We start from the raw sequence: 12,733 nt of genomic DNA on the forward strand, positions 1-12,733 counted from the left end.
GTCTTTATTAGGTTCCTCAGCAGAGCTACAGTTGCACACAGAGGAGGGTAGTGTTAGTGCACGCTGAGAAACGTCTCACTGCGTCTGTACTTACAATATATCACAAATGGTGTTTTACAATTAAACTGGAGTGGATGTTTTTTACATATAGGCTCATATATTTGGTATTTTTGGAATTACATCTCGGATATCGCACATTAACACATGTTGCCCCCATGCTTGTCACAAGCATTGCTAACAGTTTGTACAGTTTGAATGCTTGTCTGTGACTTTTGAATAAACTTTATGAAACAACCTGCTGCTAACAGATGATAATTGTGTAGTTTATCGATGTGCCAATGATAATAAATAGTAGCAGGATGTTTCAGGAAACAGTGCACATCTACTTTTATATCAGCAGGGGGAGCTATGTGCCATTTCTTCCATTCATATTCATCATGTGCAACTTGTCCTGCTGCTTAGGTAGTCTATCATAGACGTGTCAATACTGACATGTATTATTTTACACTTTCAATCAAAGGGATAAATGTACACACTTAAAGTAATTGATCCAGAACATTTGGCATGGAGGAGTCAGAGAAAAGGTCAAAGGTCAAATCACTTATTTATACAGTCTGTGTAGTCTTAAGGAGTGAAAGATGGTGGAAGTTTCTGAGAGATGCTCCTTCTTTTTTATACAGTTAGATCATCTGTGAAATTACACCTGTGCATTAATCACTGATAGGATATTAAAGGGCCAGTTCACCCAAATCACATATTCTGGTATTTTTGCTTTGCAAATAGTTTTAGTTTTTTGCCTCACTACAGTACAACTAATCCGACTGGATGTTTGAGTTGCTGGATTAACTGACATCCTTTGAAAAACTCAACAGCAAAGTGCTTTAACAGAACTGGCCCTTTAAGGAGACTGAGTCGTTTCCGTCTTTGCCTGAAACGACTCAGTCAGCTCTGTCCCTTTAAGAAACCCCGCCCCTACCAGCCCACTTTCTTCTGATTGGCCGGCTCTCCGTAGTCTGCTGAGGCTGCACTTTGTGACATCACAAAGTGCAGCGTGTAGAAAAAACTGTGTGAAACCTGGCGTTCACAGCAGCCTGCAGTCTGAGCTGAGAAGCCTGGGGATTACTCCAACATACTTTTACCTACAGATTTGAAACTTCACGAAACTTTAGTATAAACATCCAACATTGTAACATGATATATATGTCTGAAAATGTGAAACAGCATAATACCCCCTCTTTAAGCAGACTTGCTAACACTTTTTTGCTTATTGATATTAAGTTATGCTGTTTTTTTTTCTCCCTTTACATGTATTCTGTGTCCATCATTTTATGGCATTATAATATGAAAATGAAGACACACTGAAACAAACATATTGAAATAAAAAATAATTAAAGGGGAAGTCAGACCAGAACTGTTATTGGTTTGTTGTTTATGTTAGAGTATCTGCCAACCACCGTCTCTGCACTGGATTGGTAGAAAAAGTAAGATTGACAAAAAGTCTCTTGTGTCTCCATTCAGTCCTCAAATGATGTAACTGAACTTGCGGTGTAGTTCTGTTTAACACCTCAGTTGCACCCAAAGTTTGTCCCAGCAGCCAAGATGTGTACTGCAGGCACAGAACCACGTGACTGTGACAGATATCTGCATCCAGAGCAGCACTCTGCTCTCTGCAGTGCCTTGGCTCTCAGGAGAGTTTCATCTGTATAGGAAGGTTAGTGTTAGATGTTGGGTTTCAGGTCTTCTCTAAGCCAGGATTAGGTTGTTCCAAGGCTCAGCTTTGGAGTTAGATGACCCGCCGTGGCCCCCGGGGGACATCTTGAGAGGAATGGCTCCGCCTTGAGCTGTCATGTAGGCCGGGAGGGCTGAAATCTACAGGATACAGATGTAACAGGTGAGGGAAATATTGATATAAGATGTACAACATTAGACTCTTTTGGAAGTAGATACTCAAAGGTTCCCAACCTGTGCGTGTGCGTGTGTGCTGTGGTGTGTGTACAAGCTGTGAGTGTCCGGCTCTGTCTTTATCTGCCGAGGCTCCTCTGGGGCGGTGGATGCACGGGGAGTGCTGCTTGGTGTGATGGGAGTCCCCTCACTGCCTGGGGTCCCTGTGGGCACAGAAAGTGTGATTATTACTATACAGGTAACTATACAGATACTTCTTGTTTTTTTTCCTACAAGCATTTTGTCCTCTTCTTTGTACAACTCTTAAGTCTTAGTTCTGGCCCTGCTTATCTATCTAATATCTACGTGCACATGTAGGTTTTAAAGCTCACCAGTTTGTGGCTTGTTGAGGTTCTTAGGTTTGCGTTTGCGGGTCTGGATCCCCTCTTTCTTCATGGCCAGGGGTCGTGGTACCTGTCAAGACACAGAGGAAAACTTTAGTCTAAAAGAAAACGACGTAAAATAAGAATAGCACCCGTGGAAGCATGTCAGAAAACACTGTTAATAATGTGAGGTAAAGATACTGAGGACATGGCCAAAAATATACGGATGGTGCATCTCTTGCTCCCATGATTCAACCATTAATTAACCAACCTACTTACCGGTGTAGTTGGTTAAGTATAAAAAGTTAAAACTGGCAGTGGATCTGAGAGACCATTACTTCAAACATTTATTTGTCTCTAAATTTAGGTCAGAGTCTCAATATCATTACACAGTGTACACTTGACCGCCACTACGGTGCTTAACTACATGAATTCTTCTCATGTCTGTACATTTAGATGCTCTTCTTGTATTTTTCTTGCAAAGCCTGAGCACAGATGTGTGCCAATGTTAAGTTCAAGTTAAAAACTGTTTCCGTATTTCTCTCTCACCCCGTGGAGTTTCATGTAGAGGCCACAGGCGTTGCACACCGGCTCTCCCTCTGCGTTTCGTCGCCACAGGGTGGTGGTGGTGGTGTGACAGTTGGTGCAGGATAGGCCCACCCTCCTCGAGGCAGACTGCAAGTGAAAGATAAATGTCAGAGCAATCAGGAGCAAAAAGTGGACATTAAAAAAAGACATTTTTAAAATCGTGATTTAGACAGAAATTTCTGAAAAACCCTGCATTGCTTCACCGTATGAAGGGAAGTGTAGTGAAAACCCACCAGCCGTCTCTGAGGTTTGATGAGAGGTCTGTTGATGCCGTTCATCTTGTGGTACAGTCCGCAGGCGTTACACAGGTAGTGGCCGGTACCATCTCGCCTCCAGAGGGGGGTCGACATCGCCCCGCAGTTCACGCATTCTCGTCCCTCAGCGAAGTCATCAAACAGGTCTGAACAGGGACGACAAGTCGGAGGAAAAATAAACCAAAGCATCTCTTTCTTGTGTGAATTTTCCCCTTGTCTTAAACTTTATCTGGATCAAAACTTCTGTCAAATCTCCACAGGATAGAGAAAAGGTCCAAACCGCGGAACGTCTTAGCTTGAGGCGAATATGATAATAACAATTTTAATCCTTCAGTTTATCAATTAATCTTCATCTAAAAAGTATTGGAGTAGAAGTATGAAATAGACTAAGATGGAAATGCTCAATAAAGCGCCCTAAAATTGCTGTGAAGTATAGAACTCGAGTAAATATGTCACATTCAACCGCTGTCCCTCACTGTTAAAACTCTCAGGGTGATTATCACGCGCAGTGTCGTTCCTCCACCAGCAGGAGGTGCTGTCTACAGTCCTACAGGCCCACACAACAGCTGCCTGGAATCCCTCCTTATCTCACTGAGATAAATAGCCCGCTGGAAATAGAGACGGAATGAAGCGCCATCATTTTCAAATAGAGGATCTTTGTCTATCAAGTCTCTCTCCCTCTCTCTCTCTCTCTCTCTCTCTCTCAAAAAGTTTGACATCTGATGAATACAGTCGGGTTTTTTCTCTCCAAAGAACCACTTAGCTGTTTGAGGGACGGAGATTAATCTGTGGTGAGGCTGTGACAGCTTTGCTTTTCTTTCTTTTATTTTGCAGCAAGAGAGTAGCTAAAGAAATGTGGAAAACAAATTTCCAACAGAAAAAGTCGCATTACATCAGATCACGTTGTGCGTTCACTCCCCTGTGCATCATTATCCTCCTTCAGGTGGCAGAAATCTGGCCTCCATCTGCTCCTCCCTGTGCAGGCCTCCTCCAAGGCCGACAGCCAAACAGAGTACAGCGGGGCACGCTAACCTTGAGCGCTGACAGCGATTGTAGCCAACACAACGCAGCAGCACGAGACAATACACAAAAGAATAGACGCAGAGTCTGTGAGTCTGATTGAGGGGTTATTATTCCGCTGCGTTAATGTCAGAGTGTCTTTATCAGTTTACAAACACACACTGTGACGCTGTCAGAGGTCAAAGGTGAAACAGACTCGTTAGACAGTCACATGTGTGAAGAAGAAGTGTGTGTGCAGGTTTGAAATTGTTGCAACAACTTTGGTAAACTTCATTCATCGGCCTTACTTTAATTTACTGTGTGTCACATGACAATTTCCTTTTTACTGACACATTATACTTAATTTGTCTTAAGTGTCCTGTTCCTGTCACTCCTTGACATAAATCTCTTACTTTAATTACTTTCTGTGGAAAACATGTTATCATGATGTGGTGAAGCCTGTGTAGATTGCCAAAAGTGAAAATATGATAGTGAAACCCACAAGCTTGGCCCATGTGCAACATTAAAGCATATAGATATGATATATGGACGTATATGAGGCCTTTTTCTGAGCAGTGGAGAGACGAAGAGCATTAACTACTCGAGTGTGAGTTTATTAAATGCATATTCAACACTTCAGACACAAATTTTCCTCTATTTTACAGCCGTAGATTCTTTATTTCTAATCTGTTTTTGTTTTTTTTCTTACATTTTTGGGGGGCTTTTTATGCCTTTATTTGAAGACCGGACAGTGGATAGAGCCAGAAACAGGGGAAGAGAGAGCGGGGATGACACGCGGTGAAGGGCCGAGTGGGGGAGTTGAACCAGGGGCCGCCACATTGAGGAATATAGCTTCTGTATATAGTTGCGTTTTAACCGCTAAGCTGGTTTTACAGGAGGAAAAAAAACTCTATAAAGTCTATAAAATAAGATGCATTGATGATGATGATGATAAAGTACTGTGTTTATCCCGGTGGGGAAATTTGATTTTGTAAATGTGACTACCAAACTGTCTATGAAATGGTCAAGATGAGTTGTATCTTTAATAATAATATAATGATTATATATATGAGCACTAGTTTTTCACGTTGAGATTTTCTAATACTTACTTGTAAATATCTATTTTCTTTTCCTATTTTATGCATTTTGCTTTTTACATTTTACAGTTCTATTTTCCCCGCAGCTGTTTACCTCAATGATGAGGAAGACAGATATAGATCTGTGTGTGTTAGTGGCCGACATGACTCAGTGCAAAGGGAGAAAATATATGAAACTCTTTAAGTCTTTTTATTTGATATTTGTGAAATATTTGATGTATATAAATATATGATGTGAAATATTTAGAGTAGTGCTCCTTGTAAGTGAGAGTGATCTGTTGAACTTTCAGGTCAGCAGGCTCCTATAATAGTAATAGCCATTTTATTTGTAAAGCACATTTCATCACAGGAAAGCTTTTGTGCTTCACATTGGGGGAAAAACACAGGAATACAATAGCTAGGTATAGAAATCAAATCAATAAAGCATGGGCTAAACGTACATCACACACACCACACAGAAATAAAACAAAGCTGCATACGACCAACGACACAGGTCATCACATACGCACACGGAGTAACGATTTGAGTAGACACAGTTGTGACGGAGCTCAGGTCAACAGGCAGCTTGTTTCAGAGAGAAGGACCACAATCATTTTAGGCCCCGTCAAGGACTTAGATCTAATTCAGGGTACGACTAAAAGACCTCCACCTGATGACCTGAGCGGCCAGATCTGTGAGCAAGCCAGAAATATACTCAGGTGCAATGCTTTATGGACAAATAATAGGATTTAGGACTGGGATTGTGTATTGCACGGTTAGCCAGTGAAGGAAGCGTTTTGAGGACTGGAGTGATGCGTTCAAATGTCCATGTACATGTCAGGATTTTGAATGAGCTGGAGCTGTCCTACTGATTGTTTGGATAACCTGACATATAGAGCTTTGCAGTGATGAGGACGCAGATTATTTCAGATTTTATCCCCCCTATAATAAAAATGTAATAAAGCTGTTTCTTGTAGTCTGAGGAGAGCTGCTTTGCATAAAGTGATTGTCCAGTTTAAGGATTGAAATTATGAAACAATTAGTTTTTCAAGGCCGAACGCGATAAGCTTAACGTCCCATCCTGTTAACTAAAATAGTTTGAACATGTATATTTAATTTATTAGCTCAAAGTAGTCGTGAGGCCTCATTAAGCAAATATAAATTAAAGCGATTTTCATTGCACCTGAGGGAGTTTATTTCCTGGTCTCCACCACAATAAGAGCCTTTCACTTCCTGGCTGAACCAATCAGAGTCTGACATCTGATTAAATCTGGTGTGACTGTGAAACAACGTGATGTCCCTCAGAGATAGAAGCAGTGATTAAACAGTTTAGCTGAGCGTGATCAGATGAAGAGGTCAGCGAGGATCAATGATGTTGGCTGATGGCTCTTCAAACACTTCAGGCAGATCGTTTAAGATATTCAATCATGCAGACTACTGTGGAAAGCTTCGGGTCAGGGCGCAAGTTTATAAGAAAAATAATCAGCTCATAATCAGCTGTGATTAATACTAAGTGATATGTCTCATTATGATCCAGCCCAGGAGATTAGGCTGTAAATGAGGTGATAATCAAACGGGAAAATGTAGTAATTAACGATGAATTAAAAAGGTTTACATTGGGCTGATGCAGTGCACAAACTGTAGATGATAGAAGACACACGGGTCGAGAAATGATAACCTCAGCAAAATCAATGTTTAGTGATTCGGTCCAGAGTTCACTGAAACCTGCAGCCGTCGGAGAAATCCTCTCCGAGTTTAGAAAGATGAGGCAGACTGAGCTTACAGATTTCTTTTAATGAAAAATGTCCTGAAAAGGTGCAGGGCAGGTGAGATTGTCCTCACACACACTTCAAATCAAATACAAAGTGACCTCATCATGAGGCCGCAGTCAAACACACTCAGCTCATAAATAATCCATATAAACTGTGTAATCATTCAGCTTCAGTTAAATATTAATCTATATCACTCCAGTAGTCTTGATTCATGCAAATATAGACAATATTTTTTATCATGTGTTGGGGTTACTGGGGGTTACTGGGGATATTGATTAATTTTCACATGTTGTCTTGGATTATTTTTTATTTATGAAGAGAATTCTCGTAAAATATTATTTAAAAGTGTCCTAAAATAACATCAAAATCTGTAGAAACCGTGTTTTATTTTGCTACGAAAATGTTTAACGTCTTTTTGTTTTTATTGCGTAAAAAACAACAACACGGAAAGAGTAAATCAAGTATTGTGCGTAGACGTTTGATAGTCGCACCTTTTAAACGCAGCGATAAAGAAGACAAGAAATAATAATCAGACGATATTGTCAGTTTTTTTTTTCAGAATAAAAGCAGCCAAACCCAAATGAATTTTCTATGTGTTTTTAATGACAATAACTGCTGGGGGAAAATGCATTGGTGACGTAAACATCGTGTTTGTTAACGAAATAATTTCTAATTTAAACGTGACAGTCGTTTAGAAAAATTAACTTTAAATCAGTCATTTCTTTTAGTTGCTGTGTAGTTTAAATCAAATGTATCGTTTAAAAAAAGACTTCCTGTTTTATTTTCATTTGAGGTTCATTTTCGTTTCGCAGAAACGTGAATCGTCGTCACAGCTTTAAATAAAACAGTTAAAACGTTTTAAATACGTCAACATTCAGGGACAAATGACACGTTTAATGGCATTCAATGTAAATTACACATTCCTATATTAGTGTGGATTTAATTGTTACTTTTAAATCCAAGTTAGACTTTTTTAATTATTACACAGTGTTGTATTTAGTTTTTTTCTGCTTATTACTGCAGCTTTATTTTGATTGGTCTTACTTTTTTGTATTAACCTTTATTTAAACAGGGAATAGTCCTATCTATGTAATAGATTGTTGCTGTATATGTAGACGAGCTTTTCCACATTAAAACAGTAGGCCGAATGCAGGTTTATATTTGAAGAAATGCACATCAGCAGTTTTTCTTTTCTCAAATAAAACCTATTTTTGTTTGAGATAACTTTTTTAAGAAGGAAAAAAAGCTAACTTTTTCGATCTGCCAATCTTTGCCTACTTTTGTGTGTTTTAATGGACATTAGCACCCTTTATGAATCCCTGACATATAAAATAAAATAAAAACAGACATGCTGCTTAACTTTTCTCTCCTTCTCCTCAAAGCTGATAGCTTGACATTTCTCACATTTCTGTCTGAGTGACATCAAATTGAAAACAGTTCTTGCTGGAGGAAAATGAGATCAATATAAATGCTAAAGTAAAATGAGGTCTCACCTATGTTTGGGTGTCGTGTTGTCCCTGGAGGACCTCCTTGCAGACCGTGGAGGACCGGGCTTTCAAAGTGGGACGCCGGCCACGTTCCACCCACGTTAGGGCTCATGTATGCCGGGTACGGGCTGTGGTACGACCCGCCGAGGCTCCGGGCGCCATAGTGCTCCCTCCCGTTGGCGGAGATGTTTAATGGGGAGGCGTAAGAAGCCCCTGCTGTGTCCCGGGCCGAGGAGGACAGAGGCGGGCTGGTGGAGAAGCTGAACCGCGGAGACACCGGGGAGGAGTGGTTGTACGAGGGCACCGAGTCTGCGCCCGGCTGCGCCCAGGCAGAGTGGCTCGATACCGGGCTGCTCTGCTGCGACGCGCCGGGGTTCTGGAGGTAGGGCAGCGCCGGGATCATGGGGGTTACGACCCGGGTGGTGGGCACGTAGACCGGAGAGGTGCCCGTGGAGGCGTTGTGGAGGAATCCGGCCTCATAGGAAGGAGGTCCGTGGTTGGTTGTCATTATACCCTGATACATATCCTCTCCTTGAAGCTGGACATCCGTGTTGATAGAAGGATAATGTATGGATGCTCTCAGGCCCTGCAGCACTAACTGCTCAGTATTAACACTAAACTATGTGATGCAGTACAATCCGCAAAGATCTCTGGTCCTGTTTAAGATCAGATCTGAAGTTAAGAAGTGAAGCAACATCCAGAAAATAAGAATAAACCAAGAGAGGAGGCACGAGAGAGAGAGAGAGAGAGAGAGAGAGAGAGAGAGGAGGAGGAGTGAGAGAGTGTGGTCAAGATCCAGCTGTTATCATCTCTCTCTCTCTCTCTCTCTATCTCTCTCTCTCTCTCACCCTGTCTCTACCCCTATCTCCAAACCAGACAGAAATGTGGAAAAAAATCAAAATTAAAAATACTTAAAAATAAAATTCTGCCAGCAAAATTAATTAGTATTTTTATTCTATTCTAAAACGATGTTTAATTTTGTTCCCCCGTCAATTTAATCCTAAAAAAGTGTCTTTTTAATTTTTATTTGAGATTTAAAATGACGTATGAGAACATTTTCATTAAAGTTGGTTTTGCCTCCCCTGTTAGAGACCAACAGGAAAAAGACGAGTTTTTATTTCAGGCATAAACTATTTTTAAAGTCCATGGATAAAATTATTTTGAACTTTTAAGCAGCTTTTAGCCCTTAAGTTTGTCACTGAACAGCTACCCTCTTCTCCATTTGTTCTGAAAAATCTGAAATAATCGAATAAACGATAATTTTCCCATTTCAATGACGTTTTTTTCTCAACTGTGATTTTTCCCATTTTATTTATAAATATCAGGTTCACAACAAACAAATTGAAAACAATTTTTAGTCTACAATGATTTATTTTGCTGCAGCTGTTGCTTCACAAACTAAACCAGTTATAAACCACTTATCGATTAATCACGCACTGCCTCAATCAGTCTCAATTATCCGATAGAGCGCACATAGACTAGATATGAATATTATTTAAACAGGCCTCAGACGTAATAAATAAAATAAGGCGATAACTCGCTGTGTAAACATATCGACCCGTCTGACATGGACTATTGATTTCTTTCAGTAACTTTTAGATTAACTTGTGCTGAACTCTCTTCGACGCGTTTCATAAAGCAGAACATGACAAATATGATGTATCGCGTGGAAGTTTGACGCGCCTGCAGTCGGAAGTGTCCGCTTGTTGTTGTCGCGAGGACAGATTTATACCTGTCATCAACACACCAATGAACGTGAACACACGAGGCCATTTCATTGTGCTGCCACTTCCCACAGACGACCGCTCTGTGAATTATGTGTGTGTGTGTGTGTGTGTGTGTGTGTGTGTGTGTTCATAGTCTTAATTAATGTAGTATAGCATAGTATTAATGTAGTTGTTCTTATTATTATAAGTATTATTAGTAGACCATTATTAGTATTATTTCAAAAGTATGATATAAACCAGTGACATAAAGAGAAATAATTTGTTCACTTAATTTTCCACATGTAGCTTCTTTTACAAATCTGTTTATTTATATATAAAATTGTCCCTTTTTAAATGGAAAAAAATGATAACAGACTCATATAAATGTAAATTGTCCCTTTTGGTGCAGCACAACTAATTCATTAAGTAGCTCAGATAAGGGCTCTAATCCGGCAATGTAATTGAAAACACCTGGTTGGGTCTATCATGCAACTGCAGGCACTTTGAAAAGAGTGTCCCACTGATTTGGCATTACACTCCTATCACTCCTATAACACTGTCAGAACAATGGTGGACTTTTCTTTTAATGCGCATACACAACAGCACCAGAGAAATTGGCTGTGTCGGAAATTACTACCTCATTTACACCCCACTCACTGTAGAAAGATTTTTATGAGGACTGTATATTTAGCTTATCGTCAAAATGAGTAAACACATGGGACAATACTCAGGACTATAGTCATTCTTTCCACATTGCCACATTGTCAATGTCATTGGTTTTTTTGTCTATCAGTGTAATGTATGATTCACAGTATTCACACAGCGGCCATTTTCCTCTGATGTCACGCTCAGGGTCAGAAGCTTAAATGCTCTTATAATGTCTTAGTGCTGTGTTCCAGGTCATTTAGTGTATCTGACAATTGCTCATGTTTCTCTACAATCCAGAGTTACCTCGAGGCATTATTTCAAGTTAAAACAACATATTTCATAGCTCAACGACAGCTGAGTCACCACAGCTAATGTTAGCATTCAACCAGTTCCTTGCTAACTGTTAGCTAGCTACAATAAGGCTTACCGTTAGCTAGGAAGTTACGCCTTCCCTTGTGTAGCTAAGTGAATCAAACATGAATGTATTTGAGAAAGCGGTTGAATGCTAACGTTAGCTGTTGTCTAATGTTTACTAATGGGTTATTAAATAAGTTGTTTGGAGCACAGCAACATGACATTAAAATAGCATTTGAGCTGTGCCACCCTGAGAGAAGTGTCAGAGGAAAAATGGCCGCCATGTAAAAATGGTAAATTGGTTGTGGACTCCTTTAAAGATGCAGTGTGAGATACTTTTAGTCACCTAAATAGAGTGTAATAATATTCAATAAACAATTGAACAGAACTACAAAATGGTAAATTCACTGTATAGTGGAAGATATAGTTAGCATTAAGTGATTTGGACACTTCCATTCTCTTTTTTATTCCACACGTTCTCTTCCTTTGTCGGAATCTGACGCCTACATTACCTACAATGCAACCTAACAGATCTATCTATCTATCTATCTATTGATTTATTTATTTAGCTATCTATTTATTTAGCCAGCTAGATAGCTATCTATCTTTCTGTACATTAACCTTATACAGTAGCCCATAAAGTTATACAGTTGTATTGATTCATTAGCCCCCACCCTCTCCTGTACATGCAGAAGTCAAATCAAGCCGTATAGCCTCAATGGAAATGGGGAACTCTCATCAATGTGTAACTGCACGCTGATAACAGAAGCACCAATTGGTGGTTAATAATATCAGGGCGTGGATCCATGTTTACCTGCGAGGGCGGAAAGTAGCTCCAAAGTCAGAGATGATTCATGATTCATGCTTTCATGGCTCCAGTGAAGGTACAGATATCAGAATTTATAGAAAGGAAGAAACATGGGCACATTTCTGTTTGTTTTGCATGTTGTAAAAAAGTGTGGTGGGATAATAAGTGTAATTTTTCCTTAAAGCCTCCTCTACAGTGCAGTCGAATGAAAGAAATGCTCGTATAGGGTGAACAGTTTATGAAAATACAAAAAAAATCGGACTTCATCCGTTTTTCTGTTGTTGTACAGTACGGAGTGTGTTTTGATTTGTGTGTTTTCACATGCCAGGCTGTATCACTGACAGTGACAGAGGCCAGAGCCAACAAATTGTGTGTGTATGTGTGTGTGTGTGTGTGTGTGTGTGTGTGTGTGTGTGTTTATAAGCATCATTCTGTGCAAATCAGTGTGCTGCCTGCGTGTGTGAATGAGGAGGTGTTGGGTGAGGGACCAGATAGAGATGCCGGTATTTGTGGGACAGTAGCCGACTGTTGCTGAGGACGTGTGTGTGTGTGTGTGTGTAGGTGTGTGTGTGTGGGTGTGTGTCGGAACCAGGCAAACCAGGCACCAGGAAAACTGTCCCCGTCTTGGCTGGGGCCGAGACTCAATCATTTGGGGTCGGTGACTTACTTTGGCCCTTCTTCCTTGCACACACAAATACAAACACACACACATACACACACACACACACACAAACACACAGGGCTAGTAGACTCCTGGCTCCAGGAAGAAGACTTCAA

General features: G+C 40.3%; 1 protein-coding gene across 1 annotated transcript; it reads right to left on the bottom strand.

Annotated features, from left to right (window-relative positions):
• Nucleotides 1–1,743: 1,743 nt before the first annotated feature.
• On the bottom strand, nt 1,744–8,963 carry gata4 (GATA binding protein 4). Its single transcript, XM_069657399.1, has 6 exons — nt 8,447–8,963; nt 3,086–3,252; nt 2,814–2,939; nt 2,274–2,355; nt 1,963–2,105; nt 1,744–1,869 (listed from the first exon to the last, which is right to left on the bottom strand). Exons 1-6 carry the CDS (start codon nt 8,961–8,963, stop codon nt 1,744–1,746), a joined length of 1,161 nt encoding a protein of 386 aa, XP_069513500.1.
• Nucleotides 8,964–12,733: the final 3,770 nt, after the last annotated feature.

This window comes from Semicossyphus pulcher, unplaced genomic scaffold (assembly GCF_022749685.1).
Source record: "Semicossyphus pulcher isolate SPU_LCO1_2020_fin unplaced genomic scaffold, fSemPul1.0.p SCAF_11, whole genome shotgun sequence".
In the NCBI taxonomy this organism is placed as follows: Eukaryota; Metazoa; Chordata; class Actinopteri; order Labriformes; family Labridae; genus Semicossyphus; species Semicossyphus pulcher.

Bases quoted from the DNA above. Each gene is read 5' to 3' on its own strand.
- gata4 (XM_069657399.1), bottom strand. From the start codon at position 8,963: ATGTATCAGGGTATAATGACAACCAACCACGGACCTCCTTCCTATGAG. The intron at 2,940-3,085 runs GTGGGTTTTCAC...TTTCACTTGCAG, and splicing joins TCAAACCTCAGAGACGGCTG to TCTGCCTCGAGGAGGGTGGG. The intron at 2,106-2,273 runs GTGAGCTTTAAA...CTGTGCCCACAG, and splicing joins CCTCAACAAGCCACAAACTG to GGACCCCAGGCAGTGAGGGG.